Source organism: Heptranchias perlo, chromosome 11 (assembly GCF_035084215.1).
Source record: "Heptranchias perlo isolate sHepPer1 chromosome 11, sHepPer1.hap1, whole genome shotgun sequence".
NCBI lineage: Eukaryota > Metazoa > Chordata > Chondrichthyes > Hexanchiformes > Hexanchidae > Heptranchias > Heptranchias perlo.
This window is the reverse complement of record NC_090335.1, coordinates 44,346,538-44,367,718: the sequence shown is the minus strand read 5'-3', so window position 1 is coordinate 44,367,718 and position 21,181 is coordinate 44,346,538. Positions and strand designations below refer to the sequence as shown.

The 21,181-nt window shown below is 44.3% G+C and overlaps 1 protein-coding gene across 1 annotated transcript in view; it reads left to right on the top strand.

Annotated features, from left to right (window-relative positions):
* mao (monoamine oxidase) overlaps window positions 1-20,906 on the top strand; it is a 200,912-nt gene extending 180,006 nt beyond the window's left edge. Inside the window, exons 14-15 of the mRNA XM_067992899.1 lie at window positions 17,063-17,125; window positions 18,519-20,906. Of these exons, the coding sequence (XP_067849000.1) occupies window positions 17,063-17,125; window positions 18,519-18,674 (219 nt within the window). The 3' untranslated portion in view covers window positions 18,675-20,906. The remainder of the gene's footprint in view (window positions 1-17,062; window positions 17,126-18,518) is intronic.
* The last annotated feature ends 275 nt before the right edge of the window (window positions 20,907-21,181 follow it).

Genomic DNA, 21,181 nt, shown 5'->3' with positions numbered 1-21,181 from the left:
AATGGTCTTCTGGTATCTATTTGGTTTATCCCCTTCATTGTTTTAAACACTTAAAATGTGTCTTCCCTTGATCCTCTTTTTGTTCTAATGAAAAATAATCTGCATTCCCTAAGACTGTCATCAATCAGGAACAATCTCTCTTGCCATTCTGTGTAGCCATTGAAAACTGTACGGTAACCATAGCAATACCACACATCCAGTTACACACAGTTCACCGTTGTTGACAGATTTGCCTTAGTGAAAAAAATAGCATCAGGAGAATTGGCATATATTAGAGAACGACTTCCAAGTGCTCTGATACACCAATCTGCTTTTTGAGACACAGCACTGAGAACTGCTAACAGTATTCAACATGTGTTTTAACTTTCATCTAACACAATTAATACTTCGCTTTTATTTACACCAGTCCACGTATTCTAAGATTTTCTTTATGGCATACTGTGGAGGTAGTTTTGATGATTCACTTGCCCATATTTTCCTTAGTGTGGGGTCAATTTTAACCCGCCCTGCCCCGTGGGAACGGGGCGGGGGACCTTTAAAATGGACCATTGTGCCTTATTGCCCCATTTCTGCTAGAATACCGCTTACCACCATTTTAAATGCTCACTGCAGTTAGGTGGCTGAGGCGCCCACCGGAAACAAACAGGAGCCTCATGAACGAATGCAAATTGGAGTCCTATTCTGTCAATAGGACTCTGATTGCATTTTAACCCAGGGCTGAGTGGGGAAGCTGCTGCGGCTTTCTTGCCAGGTCAAGGCAGGACGGCAGCTGTCGGGAAGGACGCATACCCAATGTGGAATGAGCACACCACACACCACATGAGCTTCTGACTTCATATCCTCTTCACCACAAAGACCGCCTACTTCCACCTTAATAACATCACCCATCTCTGCCCCTGCCTCAGCTTATCTGCTGCTGAAACCCTCATCTACGCGAGTGTTACCTTCAGACTCAACTATTCCAATACTCTCCTGCCCGACCTCCCATCGTCCACCCTCCATAAACTTGAGCTTATCTAAAACTCTGCTGCCTATATTCAAACCCGCACTCGTAGCCATACTCACAGAATCATACCTTTCAGCCAACGTCCCAGACTCTTCCATCACCATCCCTGGGTATGTCCTGTCCCACCGGCAGGACAGACCCACCAGAGGTGGCGGTACAGTGATATACAGTCAGGAGGGAGTGGCCCTGGGAGTCCTCAACATTGACTTCGGACCCCGTGAAATCTCATGGCATCAGGTCAAATATGGGCAAGGAAACCTCCTGCTGATTACCACCTACCGCCCTCCCTCAGCTGATGAATCAGTCCTCCTCCATGTTGAGTACCTCTTGGAGGAAGCACTGAGGGTAGCATGGGCACAGAATGTACTCTGGTTGGGGGACTTCAATGTCCATCACCAAGAGTGGCTCGGTAGCATCACTACTGACTGAGCTGGCCGAGTCCTGAAGGACATAGCTGCCAGACTGGGCCTGCAGCAGGTGGTGAGCAAACCAACACAAGGGAAAAACTGACTTGACCTCTGCCTCACAGATCTACCTGTCGCAGATGCATCTGTCCATGACAGTATTGGTAGGAATGACCACCACACAGTCCTTATGGAGACGAAGTCCCGTCTTCACACTGAGGACACCATCCAACGTGTTGTGTGGCACTACCACCGTGCTAAATGGGATAGATTCAGAACAGATCTAGCAGCTCAAAACTGGGCATCCATGAGGCGCTGTGGGCCATCAACAGCTGCAGATTTTTTTCCAGCACAATCTGTAACCTCATGGCCCGACATATTCCTCACTCTACCATTACCAACAAGCCAGGGGTTCAATGAGGAGTGTAGAAGAGCATGCCAGGAGCAGCACCAGGCATACCTAAAAATGAGGTGCCAACCTGGTGAAGCTGCAACACAAGACTACATGCATGCTAAACAGCGGAAGCAACATGCTATAGACAGAGCTAAGCAATTCCACTACCAACGGATCACATCAAAGCTCTGCAGTCCGGCCACATCAAGTGGTGATGGACAATTAAACAACTAATGGGAGGAGGAGGCTCTGTGAACATCCCCATCCTCACTGATGGCGGAGTCCAGCACATGAGTGCAAAAGACAAGGCTGAAGCATTTGCAACCATCTTCAGCCAGAAGTGCCGAGTAGATGATCCATCTCGGCCTCCTCCTGATGTTCCCCACCATCACAGAAGCCAGTCTTCAGCCAATTCGATTCACTCCATGTGATATCAAGAAACGGCTGAGTGCACTGGATACAACAAAGGCTATGGGCCCCGACAACATCCCGGCTGTAGTGCTGAAGGCTTGTGCTCCAGAACTAGCTGCGCCTCCAGCCAAACTGTTCCAGTACAGCTACAACACTGGCATCTACCCGACAATGTGGAAAATTGCCCAGGTATGCCCTGTCCACAAAAAGCAGGACAGATCCAATCCGGCCAGTTACTGCCCCATCAGTCTACTCTCAATCATCAGCAAAGTGATGGAAGATGTCATCGACAGTGCTATCAAGCGGCACTTACTCCTCAATAACATGCTCACCGATGCTCACTTTGGGTTCCGCCAGGACCACTCGGCTCCAGACCACGTTACAGCCTTGGTCCAAACATGGACATAAGAGCTGAATTCCAGAAGTGAGGTGAGAGTTACTGCCCTTGACATCAAGGCAGCATTTGACCGAGTATGGCACCAAGGAGCCCATGTAAAATTGAAGTCAATGGGAATCAGGGGAAAAACTCTCCAGTGGCTGGAGTCATACCTAGCACAAAGGAAGATGGTAGTGGTTGTTGGAGGCCAATCATCTCAGCCCCAGGACATTGCTGCGGGAATTCCTCAGGGCAGTGTCCTAGGCCCAACCATCTTCAGCTGCTTCATCAATGACCTTTCCTCCATGATAAGGTCAGAAATGTGGATGTTCGCTGATGATTGCACAGTGTTCAGTTCCATTTGCAACCCCTCAGATAATGAAGCAGTCCGTGCCCGCATGCAGCAAGATCTGGACAACATCCAGGCTTGGGCTGATAAGTGGCAAGTAACATTCGCGCCAGACAAGTGTCAGGCAATGACCATCTCCAACAAGAGAGAGCCTAACCACCTCCCCTTGACATTCAACGGCATTACCATCACCGAATCCCCCACCATCAACATCCTGGGGGTCACCATTGACCAGAAACTTAACTGGACCAGCCACATAAATACTGTGGCTGCAAGAGCAGGTCAGAGGCTGGGTATTCTGCTGCGAGTGACTCACCTCCTGACTCCCCAAAGCCTTTCCACCATCCACAAGGCACAAGTCAGGAGTGTGATGGAATACTCTCCACTTGCCTGGATGAGTGCAGCTCCAACAACACTCAAGAAGCTCGACACCATCCAGGACAAAGCAGCCCGCTTGATTGGCACCCCATCCATCCACTACTTTAAACATTCTCTCCCTTCACCACCGGCGCACAGTGGCTGCCGTGTGTACCATCCACAGGATGCACTGCAGCAACTCGCCAAGGCTTCTTTGACACCATCTCCCAAAGCCATGACCTCTACCACCTAGAAGGACAAGAGCAGCAGGCACATGGGAACAACACCACCTGCATGTTCCCCTCCAAGTCACACACCATTCTGACTTGGAAATATATCGCTGTTCCTTCATCGTCGCTGGGTCAAAATCCTGGAACTCCCTTCCTAACAGCACTGTGGAGAACCTTCACCGCACGGACTGCAGCGGAACAAGAAGGCGGGTCACCACCACCTTCTCAAGGGCAATTAGGGATGGGCAATAAATGCCGGCCTCGCCAGTGACGCTCACATCTCATTAACAAAGAAAAAAAAAGTCCCATTCACCCGTCACCTCTGTTTTCGCTGACTTACATTGGCTCCCAGTCCACCAACGCCTCAATTTTAAAATTCTCATCCTCCTGTTCACATCCCTTCATGGCCTTACCGCTACCTATCTCTGTAACCACCTCCAGCACTGCAACCCTCTAAGAACACTGCATTCCTCCAACTCTGGACTTTTGTGCATCCTCCATTCCCTTCGCCCCACCATTGGCAGCAGTGCCTTTAGGCAGTCCCTCTAGAATCACCTCCTTAAAGCTCTCCGTCTCTCCACCTCTCTCTCCTCCATTAAGACTCTTCTTAAAATTTACCTGTTTGACCAAGCTTTTAGTCACCTATCCTAATATCTCCTTGCTTGGTTGGCATCAATTTATTATCCTTGGGACATTTTCATACGGTAAAGGTGCTTTATAAATGCAAATTGTTGTTGTTATTTGTTTTGTGCCACCCAACATGTGTGATAACTATCAGAGGAGCTATGTTGGGGTGGGTGGAAGTATTAAATGGGGTGGCCCAAGGATCGGTGTTGTGACTGCTACTGTTTCAAATTTTTTTTTATTCATTCATGGGATGTGGGCGTTGCTGGCAAGGCGAGCATTTATTGCCCATCCCTAATTGCCCTTGAGAAGGTGGTGGTGAGCTGCCTTCTTGAACCGCTGCAGTCCGTGTGGTGAAGGTTCTCCCAAAGTGCTGTTAGGTAAGGAGTTCCAGGATTTTGACCCACCAATGATGAAGGAACGGTGATATATTTCCAAGTCGGGATAGTGTGTGACTTGGAAATATAGTTATTATAGCAATGGTATGGATTCAGAAGCTCAATGCAAAGTGATTAAATTTGCAGATGATGCCAAAATATGTAAGTGGGCAGAAATATGGCAGATGAAATTTAGTAACAGTAATTGTAAAGAACTAGACATAGGAAGTAAAAATTGTCTTGGTGGCCATTTCACTCTGATTACGCCTCTGAAAGAAGCACCTTGCGATGCTTTTCTACATTAAAGGCACTATATAAATGCAAGTTGTTGTTACAAGATGCTTAGATGCCTCCTTTGCAAACTGAATAGTCCAGGACCCCAATATTAACTTGGAGCTGGGAAGAGAGCGGTGGGGGGTTTGCGGACAGGAAACTCGGAGGTAAGAGTTTCCACCAAATTTAACGGTAGAATCATAGAATCTTAAAGCCGGCTCTTTGAAAGAGCTGTCCAGCATTTTCGCCTTATCCCTGCAAATTAGTCCTCTTCAAGTACATATCCAATTGCCTTTTGAAAGTTCCTATGGAATCTGATTCCACCACCCTTTCAGATAGTGCGATCCAGATCTTAACCCTCTGTGTGAAAACATTTCTCCTAAGTTCCCCTCTAGTTCTTTTGCAAATTATTTTAAATCTATGACCTCTGCTTACTGACCCACGTGCCGGAGGAAACAGTTTCTCCCTAATTGCTCCATCAAAACCCCTCATAATTAACCTTCTCTGCTCTAAGGAAAACAATCCTAGCTTCTCCAATCTCTCCACATAACTGAAATCCTTCATTCCTGGTATCATCCTGGTAAATCTCCTTTGTACATGTAGGACCTGTTTTAAAATTTTTCAAAAGGTTTCTTGCCCGATAGCCAGCTTGATTGACAGGCTGGCTGCCTGTCGGGTGAGAAAGCAGCCGGGGAGTGGATGGAAGGTAAGTTGGAGTTTGGTTGGGTGGGGGGTCGGGAAGAGATCGGGATCTTTATGGTTTGAATGGGGGTTCAGGGAGAGATCGGGGTCTTTGGGGTTTGGATGTGGGGGTGCCGTTCGCCGGGGTGGAAGCAGTCGGAGATCGCGAGGTCCGATCATGGGGTGTGTAGAAAGGTTAGCTTGGGGTGCCTGGGGAAGCACTCCTGCTCCTCTTGGTGCACAAGCAGTGATGTAAATGCACTTACCTCATGGACCCGGCCCTTCTTGCCTCCTTTTACCTGCCAGAATTCCCGCGGCCTGGGAAACCCAGCCTTCATGGGTTAAAAATAAAAATTTAGGTAAAATGGAGGCATGCAGCCTCCTTAAAAGATTTCACAGACTGACCCGCCTCCTGAGAGTGGATTGGTCGCCCGCCCCCCAACCCGTCTCCGTTAAAACCAGAAGTGGGCGCGTTGGAGCCGGGTTGCAGTCGTGTTGCAAAATTCTATTATTTTAACTTCCCACCCACCTGATCTTGGGGGTTAAAATTTCCCCCCAAGTCACTCCAGTCTCTCCTCATAACCCTGAATCACGTTGAAATAGCTAAAGGACACAAGAGTCTTAGTAGACTTGACGCTCAACGTGCCCAATCAAAGCAGCAATCAACAAAGCCAATAAAATGTTGATAGTAGCCATGATGTGGAGATGCCGGTGATGGACTGGGGTGGACAAATGTAAGGAGTCGTACAACACCAGGTTATAGTCCAACAGCTTTATTTGAAATCACAAGCTTTCGGAGCTTTGCTCCTTCGTCAGGTGACAAAGGAGCAAAGCTCACCTGACAAAGGAGCAAAGCTCCGAAAGCTTGTGATTTCAAATAAAGCTGTTGGACTATAACCTGGTGTTGTACGACTCCTTACAATAAAATGTTGAACTATGCAGCCAAAACAGTAGAATACAAGTCAGATGAAGTCATGACCAATTTGTATGGTACTCTATTTAGACCAACCTTGAGTGCTGTGTACAGTTCTGGTAACCCCAAAGGCCCTGATCTCTCCCTGAACCCCCATCCAAACCCCAAAGACCCCGATCTCTTCCCGACCACCCCCCAACCAAACTCCAACTTACCTTCCATCCACTCCCCGGCTGCTTTCCCACCCGACAGGCAGCCAGCCTGTCAATCAAGCTGGCTATCGGGCGAGAAACCTTTTGAAAAATTTTAAAACAGGTCCTACCTGTACAGAGGAGATTTACCAGGATGATACCAGGAGGAGCAGGAGGGATATATTGTAACCTGATACATTGAGACTCAAGGGAGACATTGGAGGCAGTGGAGAGTAGTGCTTTGAGGCTGATCCCTAGTGTTAGAGGTCTGAGTTGTGAGGAAACATTGGAAGTTATGATTAATCTGTTCAGACCACACCTTGAGTGTTGTGTCCAGTTCTGGTCACCGAGAAACAAGGGAGACATTCAAGCAATGGAGGCAGAGCAAAGAAGAGCTATGAAGCTGATCTCAGTCTTCATGATGTTTAACAAGAGGAAATTTTCGACTGGATGTCAGACAATCAGTCTGACAGCAGAGAGGCAGTGGAAGGGTTTGGAGAGGTGGTGGAGAGGTAGAGCTGGATGTTGTCAGCGTACATGTGGAAGCTGACCCCATGGGGTAAATTTTAACTTATCGGTGGGAACTCAGCAGGGGAGTTAATGCACGCGTGGGAAACCCGGAAAATGTTTTTATGCGTTTTCTTGCGCAATCGCGACTCAATTGAAGGCCCTTAATATGACTTCTGGGTTTCGTGTCTCCATGCTGCGCAGCGGGCGTCGTGTGCACCCGAATGATGTGCTGGGAGCTTGATTTTTAAAGGGCCATTTCAACCATGGTTTTTGAGGGAGAAAGGAGGAATTGAGCCAAATGGAGCAACAAAGGATAAGGCCAGCACCCCGGTTCAGTGACTCTTCGCTGGGGTTCCTACTAGCTGGTGTGAGGAGCAGGAGGGATACATTGTAACCGGCTGACAGGAGGAAGCGCCCTGCCTCTGCCACCAAGAAGGGCTGGCTCGAGGTGGCAGAGAAGGTGAGCAGCAGGACCATCATTTCAAGGATATGGGTACACTGCAGGAAGTGCTTTAATGACTTTTCCAGGTCAGGAAAAGTGAGTACAGTGACTGATCCTGTGGTGCACATTTCGCCCCTCTCACTCTGTCCTGCGAAGCCTATTCCATCACATCACTCCTCACACCCATTTAAGGCTCAGTTTCAACTTACCTTCACTTTCTGTGCACTTACTCACCTCCCCATTTGCGAACCCACCAGTCCCACTCACCCCAATCCTGATGCAATGTGATGAATCTGTCTCATACTCACCCTCTGATGTATCTCTTTCATTGGCAGCCTCAACCAGAGCAATGCATTCATCAAATAACCCCGTCAGTATGCTTATCGCAACATCACTTCTGCGATGATTCTTAATATTGCAGTATGTTCACTTCCATGGTTTTCAAGGATGCTGAAGCAGCAGACGACCTAGATGGGGGTGATTCCTCAGAGGGGCTCCATGCCTCTGAGGGCGCACCGTCACATCATATCCAGTCATGCACCAGCGCAGATACTCACACCTTGGTGGGTCATTTTAGACAGTTAGTTGGGTTGTCACCTGGTGATTCACCACTCACAAGTGAGCACGAACAGAAACTGGTGGCAGGGGCAGCTACGGAGAGTCCGCGCGGGGGCACACTCCTCTCCAAGCTCTGCTTAGCTGGACGCAAATGCTGAACCACAGGGACCATCGTTGAGAAGAGGAATGATCGAGGTACAGATGCACCTTTGAGACGTACTGGAAGACGGCCCACACTCACTCTCCACAATAGTGGAGAGGCTGGTGGAGTCCACCTCCAGCATTAGTGGAATGGAGATGCAGGTGAGTGTGGGAATGTCTGCGGTGGAGAGAATGGCAGCCTCCATTGAGCTTCAAGCATGGCTCAAAATTGAGTCCATTCAGGCCCTGACAACAACTGTGCAGAGTCAGAGTGCCGACTATTCTGCCATCTTAAACAGGCAGACTGATACTTTAGCAGTAGCCTTGAAACGCATCACAGATGTCTCCCAAGCTGTTGTCCAGCAGAGTGGTAGGAGTGTTGTTGCCATGGCCCTGGAGAGGGATGATGGTGAAAGGGGACATGGAAGTGGGGATGCCACTCAAAGCGCTCCTACGTCTCACCCATTGCACCCCCCCCCCCCCCAACCAGTACCCGCAATGCTTCCTCCTGGTGCAGGTGGAGCAGTCTTTGGCGGGGCTCTCCCGGGCTCCAAATTCCAAGAGCATCTCAGCAGGCAGGACAGGGACCTGAGCAACCTGCCAATACCTCTGCTGAAGCCACAGGGGATGCACCCCGTAGAAGCAGTAGGAAGAGGAAGGCTAAGGTTTTGTAATCGCCAAGGGTATGCACAAGGTTGTCTGACTAAATGTCGTATTTTTCATTTCTCTTTGTTTTTTGTTACATTCACATTAAATGTCATAGTTGTCACCACATCTTGTCCATTCTTGAGTCCCTTTTGTTAAAATGTGCTTCATCATGAACAGCAAGACTTCATGTCACCCATTGGGCGCGTTTACAATGGGTGTGTTGTCGAAAACTTAATTACCTATTATACACAATGCATTAACTCCAAAACACTTATTTTCAGACAAGTAAGAATTTATTACCAAGAAGCTTGTAAGTCCTTTTTTGACATCCTCAGAAACTTGTAAGGTGGTGAGGTTATGCCGGTGTATCTCTACCAGTTCCTCGGGTCCAATCCGAACCGGGAAAAAATTGATAAGAAAGGAATGTAAAACAAATCGTATCAAAAGAAAGCATAGGTTAGACAATTGGAAGTCCATTACTTGAGCTATGTACTGACACAGGGTACTAAACGCCTATCAGTTTTACCCCGCCACAGTATGACCACTACATCACCCCCTACTGAATTCTTACTACCTGATTCTCTTCCTTTGAAAACATTTTTATTGTCCTGTTGTAGGTTATAATAAACCTTCTGGGAGAGGCGTATCTCCATTCGCAATGCTTTCAAGTATTTAGGCAACAGGGGTGTCAGATACCCAAATGTGTCCTGATATTCTTTTAAGTCCTTTTTTGACATCCTCAGAAACTTGTACGGTGGTGAGGTTATGCCGGTGTATCTCTACCAGTTCCTCGGGTCCAATCCGAACCGGGAAAAAATTGATAAGAAAGTGCCTTATTAAAGTGTTGTCCTACATATATATATATAAAAGGACAACACTTTAATAAGGCATTATTCCACCCAGACGTTCAAACTCCTCCTGTGTCGCCTCATCCTGTGTCACCCCTACTTGCACCATCAAATTTGTGGGCGCTTTCTGTGTACCCAGATTGGACATCATAACACAGCAGCATTTGATAAAGCAACAAATGCATTGTGTATAATAGGTAATTAAGTTTTCGACAGTTTCTTGGAGGTCCGGGTGTGTGATTGAAGGACTGTTTTGTGCAAGCGGAGGGTGGGGTGCTGGTGTTGGTGGTGGTCATTCCAGGCGGTTTGAGTCCTTCACTATCTTCACTTTGCAGATCTCCATGTGAGAATCTGAGTGACTCTCTAGAATCACGAGCAGCCATGTGTGCCGCTGCTCTGCCGATGGGTTGCCCATTGTCGTCCTCCTCCTCCTCGTCTTCTCCAATGTTGATGGCAGATGCGGGTGCTTCATGAGCGCATGGGAAGTCCTCCACCTGTAATCCTCTCTGTTGAGCGATGTTGTGCAGGACGCATCACATGACTATTATTCTGAATACCCTCGCTGGTGAGTACTGAAGGGATCCCCCAGATCGATTCAGGCATCTGAAGCGCATCTTGTGCATTCCAATGGCTTGTTCAATGACAGACCTGGTGGTGATTTGACTGTCGTTGTACCGCTGCTGTGCCTCGTTGGTGGGGTTTCAGAGAGGTACCATGAGCCATGTCTGCAGGGGGTATCCCTTGTTTCCAGGCTGCCAGCCCTTAAGTCTGTCTTGTGCGTGGAAGAGGGCCAGGATGTTGGACTCGTGCAAAATGAAGAAATTATGGCAGTTTCCAGGGAATTTGACACACACCTGCAGAAACCTCCTCCGATGGTCACAAACCAGCTGCGTATTGATGGAATGGTATCCATTTCGGTTGATGAATACTCCTGGCTCATGTGCAGGTCCTCGGATTTATTTTTTTAATTATTCATTCATGGGATGTGGGTGTCGCTGGCAAGACCAGCATTGATTGCCCATCCCTAATTGCCCTTGAGAAGGTGGTGGGGAGCCGCCTTCTTGAACCACTGCAGTCTATGTGGTGAAGGTACTCCCATAGTGCTGTTAGGTAGGGAATTCTAGGATTTTGACCCAGGGACGATGAAGGAACGGCGATATATTTCCAAGTCAGGATGGTGTGTGTCTTGGAGGGGAATGTGCAGGTGGTGTTGTTCCGATGCGCCTGCTGCCCTTGTCCTTCTAGGTGGTAGAGGTCGCGGGTTTGGGAGGTGCTATCGAAGAAGCCTTGGCGAGTTGCTGCAATCGTGTAGATGGTACACACTGCAGCCACGGTGCGCCGGTGGCGGAGGGGGTGAATGTTTAAGGTGGTGGATGGGGTGCCAATCAAATGGGCTGCTTTGTCCTGAATGATGTCGAGCTTCTTGAGTGTTGTTGGAGCTGCACTCATCCAGGCAAGTGGAGAGTATTCCATCACACTCCTGTCTTGTGGCTCGTAGATATTGGAAAGGCTTTGGGGAGTCAGGAGGTGAGTCACTCGCCACAGAATACCCAGCCTCTGACCTGCTCTTGTAGCCACAGTATTTATGTGGCTGGTCCAGTTTGATTTCTGGTCAATGGTGACCCCCAGGATGTTGATGATGGGGGATTCAGTGATGGTAGTGCCGTTGAATGTCAAGGGGAGGTGATTAGACTCTCTCTTGTTGGAGATGGTCATTGCCTGGCCCGAATGTTACTTGCCACTTGTGGACCTGCAACTCCCAGATTTGCACGACATGCCTGCCATGGATGGTGATGTGCCTCCTCCTCAGATGTGCTGTAGAATAAATCCATTGTGCCCCCCCCTCCCTTCCTGATGTTGTCAGTTTGAGGGGGTCCAAAATGTAGGTAAATATTTGTGAACACAAGAATTCTGAGTGTGAACAAAGAAATCTCAGTCTAAACATAAAGAACTCCCAGCCAAAGGTTTATCTGAGGGAACTGATCTCCCTGCTGCAAAAACTCACCTTTTCTTCACGTGTCAATCGCTGGTTTAAAGGTCCAAATGAGGGCCGGCTGCAACTCACCTCCTTTTCCATGACGTCTTTCAGAGACCATGGGAGACACATTCACAAGCAGTTAAAATGGCTTGTGTAGTTCAATACACAAACAGTTTACAGCTTTAAGGACTTTAAATAACTCAGTTGACCCTTTAATTATCGCCGGCGGGACTTCCGGATGTCAGAAGCACGCGCGCACCCAATCGCGTCTGGGTCAAACCCGGAAGTCGGCGCATTTGAGCTGGGATGCAGTCCCACTCCAAAATCGGAGAATTTTGACTGCTCATCTGCCCCCAACCCACCCATTCTTGGGGTTAAAATTTACCCCCATATCTTCGGTTGATTTCACCAAGAGGCAGCATGTAGATGAGGAAGAGAAGGGATCAAGGATAGGTTCTTGGACTCCAGTGTTAATGATGCAGGGGCAGGAAGAGAAGCCATTGTGGAGGTGCTCTAGCTATGATCAGATAGGTAAGTGTGGAACCAAGCGAGGCCAGTCCAACTGAGCTAGAAACTGAAGCATTGGAGGAGGATGGTGTAGTCAACCTTACACAGACTGCAGAGAGGTTGGGAAAGATGAGGAGGGAAAATGCACCACGGTCACAGTCACAGAGTATATCATAGAATCATAGAAAGTTACGGCACAGAACAGCCCATCGTGTCCATGCCGGCCGAAAAAGAGCCATCCAGCTTAATCCCACTTTCCAGCACTTGGTCCGTAGCCCTGTAGGTTACGGCACTTCAAGTGCACATCCAAGTGCTTTTTAAATGAGTTGAGGGTTTCTGCCTCTTCCACCCTTTCAGTCAGTGAGTTCCAGACCCCCACCACCCTCTTGGTGAAAAAAATTCTCCTCAGCTCCCCTCTAATCCTTCTACCAATTATTTTAAATCTATACCCCCTGGTCACAGCCCTCTGCTAAGGGAAATAGGTCCTCCCTTACCACTCTATCTAGTCCCGTCATAATTTTATATACCTTAATTAAATCTCCCCTCAGTCTCCATTGTTCCAAAGAAAGCAACCCCGGCCTATCCAATCTTTTCTCATAGCTAAAATTCTCCAGTCCTGGCAACATCCTCGTAAATCTCCTCTGTATCCTCTCTAGTGCAATCACATCTTGTGGTGACCAGAACTGTATGCAGTACTCAAGCTGTGGCCTAACCAATGTTTTATACAGTTCTAGCATAACCTCCCTGCTCTTATATTCTATGCCTCGGCTAATAAAGAAAAGTATCTCTTAGGCCTTTTTAACCACCTTATCTACTTGTCCTGCTACCTTCAGGAATTTGTGGACATGCACTCCAAGGTCCCTCACTTCCTCTACATCTCTCAGTATTCTCCCACTTATTGTGTACTCCGTTGCCTTGTTTGCCCTCCCCAAGTGGATTACCTCACACTTCTCTGGATTGAATTCCATTTGCCACTTTTCTGCCCACCTGACCAGTCCATTGATACCTTCCTGCAGTCTACAGCTTTCCTCCTCACCATCAACCATACAGCCAATTTTTGTATCATTTGCAAACTTCTTGATCAAGACCCCACATTCAAGTCCAAATCATTAATATACACCACAAAAAGCAAGGGACCTAGTACTGAACCTTACAGGACCCCACTGAAAACAGCCTTCCAGTTACAAAAACACCCGTCAACCATTACCCTTTGCTTCCTGCCATTGAGCCAATTTTGGATCCAACTTGCCACTTGCCCTTGGATCCCATGGGCTTTTACTTTTTTGACCAGTCTGCCATGTTGGACCTTGTCAAAAGCCTTGCTAAAATCCACGTACACTACATCAATCGTGTTCCCCTCATCGACCCTCCTTGTTACCTGCTCAAAAAATTCATTTGTGACTTTGATTAGTGACGTTTCAGTGCTACAGAAGGAGCGGAAACCTGATTGATGAGATTCAAACATGGAGTTGCGAGAAAGATAGCCATGGATAGAAGTATATAAAATAGTGAATAGTATGGAAAAAGTAAATTCAGAAAATAACTTTATAGTTAATGGAGACACTGGTTCAAACTAGTAAACATCAAATTTTAAACTGCTATCAGGAAGTCCATCATACAAACAGTGATCAATACAAGGAATGGACTTCCAGACAGAATAGTGGACATGAAACCCTGGAATCATATAAGAACCAATTGGATGAAACAAATGGCCTTCCTCATCTATAATTATCTTATGATCAAGAGTCCAAACCAGTCCATACTGAACAAGCTTTGATATTGAGTTAACTTCAAGTATTCCTTGATACTCAATGGTGTAATAGGTAATTTGAATTCACATATTATTGAAAAGCAGAGCGAATCGGGCTGTTGTCATTTACCAAACATGGAAACAAAGTTAATTGCATGGATGAAATTCAGTGAGGAAAGGGTTAAAGCGTGCTATTCATTAAAGTAGCAGATTTGTTCTGCAGAATAGCACCATAGAGTTCAAGAAAATACATGTGTTAAACTCCCTTTTTAATCTTTTGCTGAAGGTGTACTATTAATTTGATTTAAGAAACATAAGAAATAGGAGCAGGAGTAGGCCATATGGCTCCTCGAGCCTGCTCCACCATTCAATACGATCATGGCTGACCTTCTACCTCAACTCCCCTTTCCCGCCCGATCCCCATATCCCTTGATTCCCCTAGAGTCCAAAAATCCATCTATCTCAGCCTTGAATATATTCAATGACTCAGCATCCACAGCGCTCTGGGGTAGAGAATTCCAAAGATTCACAACCTTCTGAGTGAAGAAATTCCTCCTCATCTCAGTACTAAATGGCCAACCCCTTATCCTGCGCCTATGCCCCCTAGTTCTAGACTCTCAGTATCTACCCTGTCGAGCCCCCTCAGAATCTTACATATCTCAATGAGATCACCTCTCATTCTTCTAAACTCCAGAGAGTATAGGCCCATTCTACTCAGTCTCTCCTCATAGGACAACCCTCTCATCCCAGGAATTAATCTAGTGAATCTCCGCTGCACCGCCTCCAAGGCAAGTATATCCTTTATATCCTTCCTTAGATAAGGAGACCAAAACTGTACACAGTACTCCAGGTGAGGTCTCACTAAAGCCCTGTACAATTGTAGTAAGACTTCCTTACTCTTGTACTCCAACCCCTTGCAATAAAGGCTGACATGCCATTTACCTTCCTAATTGCTTGCTGTACCTACATACTAACTTTTTGTGTTTCTTGTACCAGGACAGCCAAATCTCTCTGAACACCAATATTTAATAGTTTCTCACCATTTCAAAAATATTCTGTTTTTCTATTCTTCCTACCAAAGTGATTAACCTCACATTTCCCCACATTATACTGCATCTACCACCTTCTTGCCCACTCACTTAACCTGTCTATATCCCTTTGCAGACTCTTTGGGGGTGATTTTAAACCCCAGAAACGGGTGAGTCGGGGTCAGGTGGGAGTTGAAAATAGTTGTTTTTTGGGTCACGACCGCAACCCGGCTTTATTTCCGGGTTTAACTTGGGCGCGTAAAAGTACAGGCTTCCCACTGGGAATGCCAAGTCCAAAAATGTTGCGGTTGTGACCCAAAAAAACTATTTTCAATTCCCACCCTCCCCCAACCCACCCGTTTTTGGAGGTTAAAATCACCCCCTTTGTGTCCTCCTCAGATCTTACTTTCCCACCTAACTTTGTATCGTCAGCAAACTTGGGTATGTTACACTCGGTCCCTTCATCTAAGTCATTAATATGGATTGTAAATAGCTGAGGCCCAAGCACCGATCCTTGCGACACCCCACTAGTTACAGCCAGCCAACCCGAAAATGACCTGTTCATCCCTACTCTCTGTTGTCTGTCTGTTAACCAATCCTCTTTCCATGCTAATATATTATATACTTGCATGTTACTCAGTTTTAGCTTCCCGATGAATGGAAAACTGGTATATAATATCTTTATAATTTAATGTGGTTATATTTTTCAATGTCTACATGAAGGATTTTATTAGAGCATCTGCTACCATGAATCCTTCATTCTTCTGCCATCTCCAATCATTAGCAGTTTTGATTACTGCTGTGGCCTGTGGACCAAGCTTTTTCTGTGCCAGTGCTTCAACTGAGAGAGATGGGGCTTTTCCACTTCATTGGGCTGTCCTGAGCCTGGGGATGCACTCCACTGTCAAAGTTGTCCATGGATAAATTCACTGCTAGTTAATCATTTATTTACAGGCTTTAGTCAGGCACTGCAAAACCCCTTATTTTATAGTATGACATCTAATTTGAAAGCTATTGAAACGTGTTGCATAAAATCTCACTTGAAGGTAATTCTGGTTCCCTAAAGATGACTTCAGTTTATGTTGCCATTTGTCTTGAAAATGAGATCAGTATCGAAAGAAAGGAAGAACTTACATTTATTTAGCACTTTTCATGTTCTCATGACTTCCTAAAGTGCTTCACAGCCAAAGAATTACTTTTGGAAGTGTAATCAATGTTGTTCTGTAGGCAAACGCAGTAGCCAATTTGTAAACAGCCAGGTCCCATAAACGACAGTTTGATAAATGACCAGTTAATCTATTTTGATGATGTCAGATGAGGAACAAATGTTGGCCACGACACCAGGAGAACTTCCCTGCTGTGCTTTGAATAATGCCATGGGATCTTTTACATCCACCTGAACAGGTAGATAGGGCTTTGGTTTAACATCTCATCTGAAAGACAGCACCTCCACCAATGCAGCACTTCCTCAGTACTGCATTGAAATATCAACCTAGATTATGTACTCAAAAATCATGTACTGAGGCTTTAATCCATGATCTCCTGACTCAGAGGTGAGAGTGCTACTACTGAGCCAACCTGGCAGAGTTTGATTGTAATTTTCTCCAGCCTCCAACCAAAATACATCACAATTCGAATATTTAGGACAACTTTCTTCAATTCCAAATGTACAGCCTGCTTGTTTTCAGTTGTTCCCCTTAGTGATTTGGCCATTGACAGCGCATATTGGAACATGCCTACGATTTGCTGATACGTGCTGGTACGAGGTTGCCGTGCGTACTTGGAACATTACCCCCCTATAATCTTGACAGGGCTCAAGGGTTTAGTCTAAATACAGGAAGATGTAGAAATGCTATCCTGATGATGAAGGTAGCAGGATAATGTAGGCGTACTGATCTAAGTTGGCATTACTGTCCGTTCCGTTAGTAATTGATATCAGCAGTCATTTGGCAAATGTCAGATAACTTGTAGCTGTCACCAGCTCTCTGTTACTAACGGTAAATCCGTCACTGGGAAATACGAGCTGAGTTTAATAAGATATACTTCTGTGTTTTTTTTCCCTTCAGATATTGTATGATATGGGGACGATTTCAGCAAGTGAGATCTGGCAGGATGAGCCCAAGTCTTTGGTAAGTTTCTGAATATTTCTATGATGTCTCACTGTGCACTGTCTATGGTCTCATGGACTGCCTGCTCGAGGCCAACTGACAATTGCAGCATCACATTTTACACATCAGTTTTTATATTCATCAACTGGGACCTCCAGCTACTTTTAAATAAATTATCCTGCACATTCTTCAAATAATTAGTGCTACACTAATGTTGACGGAAATTGTAATAGGTTCAGTCAGTTGCTTTTGTCATGTGCACTTGGATTTAGTGCACATGCTTGTTTACTAATTAGGTCATTTTAAAATCTTCATATACCACCTCGTGATTTCCAAACTGATGGTTGGCCAATTCCCCTAAAATTGCCACACTTAAACTTTAAGTAGTTCTTTTTGTATTGTCTCTCTATAAAACTTCTCAGATGTCATCCATCTGTATTTCACTCAGAGGGAAGTCTCTAGTACATTAGAACATGGTTTCCTTATTTTTTTATTGTTATGTGTAATCTTAATTTAAAATTTTTTTTTAATGATGATTATCGGCTAAAAATCTGCGCTTATTGGTAGTTTCTTTCTTTTGCTGTCAAAAATCTCTGTGATGATGGCCTATTCCAAAGGACCCTGTCAGTAGTGTAATTCTCAAGTTTTATTTTTTCTTGGTGTTAGTAGCTCTGGATCAGCTTGCTGATTGACCTTATTGCAATGAGTAAAGCTGCTCTGAGACACAGTCGGCCCCTCCGCATTAGTGACTTCATTGGAGAAGCTGGTGAGGGAAGGACACCTAAATAGCAAAAATTGATATAAATTTACTGCAATTTTATAAAAACGTGAGGCTATTCGCATCCTTCAAATTTTCAGTATTGCAACTGTGGGGATCAATTTAATCTTACATTTGGCATCATATTTGAGTCAGCTGATGACTGTGCTGTCAAGATCCTCCTCAAGTTTTCAGACTAAAACTTGAGACTTTTTTTCGCAATGAACCTGAACTTCATTTGATCGTACAGTATTGGCTTTATATCTACAGCTGATAATCTCTTCACATTCAGCTTTTTTATACAACAAAAGGAGCCTCTGGGAGAACAACAGCTGAAAGGTAACCATGCCGCTCTCCCTGTTACACTGAGAGTATTGTGAATTGGCCATCTCCATCTTCTAAGCTGGCTTGCTTAAAGACTGATAAAATTAATTAGAATTGTAGCTGGGATGTTCTTGTATCAGACTGTTGAGAACTCAAATCTGTAACCATCCAGTTGTGAAGTCAGAGGCTTATCATTATAATTCACCCTTTGTCCCCTCACATATTGAGTCCTTTGCAGGTGTATCCTCCTGTTTGGTTGAGGCAATGCGTGAGTCTTGAAAATATTTGTTCACCGAGCTAGGCCCCTGATGTAGATCTTAATATTTCTTTCAGGATGTTCCAGCATTGCCAATCAAGCCAACGTTCTGGGAGAGAAACTTGCCTTCAATTTCAGGATGTTTTAAGCTTTTCGGATGGTCAGCATTCCTCGCTTCTGCAGCTGCTGCGGGGCTCTTTGCATATAAAAAGGGGCTGCTAAGAAAGAACTAAGTAAGAGATACTTCAACAGCCAGACCCGTCACCTCTTCCTTAATGCACAGCTTTATGGTCATCATCTGCTAGTTGCGTAATCTTCTAAAAATATTTCAGTTCTACTGATTTATACAATCATTTAGTTTTCCAAACTACAGATGAAAAATGTCATTATGAAACCTTATTCTCTGTAGGCTTTCCATGAATTTTTGTCTAATCTGCTGGGAGATAATAAGTCATAATTGAACCTGCTGTTAGTAATAGGAATCCATGGTTTTGCACCTTTTGACACAACTTTATTTTTATTTTTCATGATTTTCCACATTACATTAACAAATTTTAGATTTTTGGAAGAAGTCTTATACTATGTGAACAGCTATTTCTTGATGCTTGCTGTCTTAGTTACTGTGCTCATTACAAAATAGAATGTGTTTTGCATGATAAATTTCTGCCTATAATTGTATTTACAGTAGTTGAACCTTACTTCAGAAATTGTTGCATTATATGTAGAACTAAGTGATATTAAAACACCAACAATCCTCATTATTATCCATCTACCTTGGACAGTGATGCCTTTTTAAGCTCCTAAGTTGTATATATGCCTCTGAGATGCATACAAAAATAACTAACTTGTAGTAACAAAGTTTGAGTAAAAAAGTTACAGTGAGAAAACTTTTGTACAGGAATACTAGATAGTATTACACGTAGTTCTTCAACTCTAGGAACCTCCAGGAATTCTCCATGTCATCTGTGAAAATCTGATCAACTTAGCCAGTAGATTTTAGGCAGCACAGGCATCCCATCTGGACACTACAGGTGTCTGTTTTATGAGGAATACATTTTTTAAAAAATGTTCATGTCCTACTTTATAATTTATGTAAAAGCATAGATTCACATTTATATTGATTAAAATAACGCATAATAGTAACTTTTAACTATCAAAAACATGGTTCTGATTTTATTCAGCTTTAACAACCAGCACTGTGCTATTAACTCCAAATAATCAAGAGCTATGGACTGATAAGATCTTCATGCTGATGTTACTCTGCACTTTGGAACGTGAAAATCAGAAGGGAAACATTGAATGATTTAATCCTGACTTTCTGACTTGTGCTTGTGAATGAGTAAGTCATGGCACTTTCTGATACCTGTATTTTTCAATTTTTCTTCCTTATGCAGGTTTCTATATATTAATTTAAATAAAGTTGAGTCCTAATTGTACTAATATAAACTCATTTTAAACGTTTAAGTTCTGGACTAAATCCTAACCCTTCTGTTCAGTCAATTGTAATCAATTGTTGGGCAAAGATTTTATTTTACAATCTTATTAATTATGTTACTGCTTTGAAAGAGTTTAGTTGAGCAAATTGAGATAGATTAAGAACAAAGTTACATGTTAAAAATCAGGATCTAGATTGACGATGTCATAAAAGCCAAAACAGTGAATTACCATTTTATTAAACTAATGCATTAAAAAAGTGATATTACAATGCAAATGCATGTAACGATGAAACTGAAATGTTATGAATAGTTGTTAAACATCAATGTGAGTTCAGTGTGATTGTGCTAAAGCAGATACGGAAATACAGTGATGGACACTACAATTTGGGTATCAGTGTTTATGGCAAAATCAATGTATTTGAACAAGCTACAGTGAAGCTGATTCTGTCTTTTTTCCAAAGACATTGTGAGTTTAGTCTTTGTGCCTTATCCCTTTGTGGTGTTTTATTTTCTTTTCTCAAGTGCCTATGTGACTGTCTTTTCAATGTGTACATTTTCAATCTGTAACATTTGAAAGTTTTATATTGTCAGTTGTAGCATTTTATTTCTACACTGGTACACAGACAATGTAAATCTGGTGTCACCTGTAATGTACTGACAGATAAACAAATCATTGTTTTGTTTGAATTGTGTCAAAGCTCATGTTAATGTCTGAACTTCTGCTTGATAGAGCTAATGACGGTTTAATTTTGAATGAGGCCACCAATCTGCACGGCAAGGCATAGGTCATTTCTTATTGGTCTATAGAATGTTAACGACTAATGCAAGTAACTTTGAGAAGTAACAAGTAACTTGTGCTAGCAGGTTTAGCAATAGGCAATGTTATACACTTAAATAATGAAACATTTGTTGTAAAATCTTTTTGAACAAATCATGTGGAATCTAGTGTTTTAAATCAACCTTGTGCTTATATGACATAAGATGAACACCGTTGGTTACTGATCTGGTAATAAAACTGATGTGAAAATATTGCTGGGTAAAAGTCTCAATTTAAAAATATCCTTGTAATTTGTAGTTCTTCTTCATTGGGTGATACAGCACACACCATGGGTAAGATAATATTGCAACCGAGAAAATTGGAGGGTTTGTGTCTTGAGAGTTCCCACATGGGGAAAGATTTTCTGTGTGTGGTATACGTAGAAACAGTTTAAACGCTTTCTTTCTAAATGTGTTTATGATTTTGTTACACATCATAACCAAAGGAGATCTTCCACCATGGAGAGAAGAAAAAAATCCAAGATAGA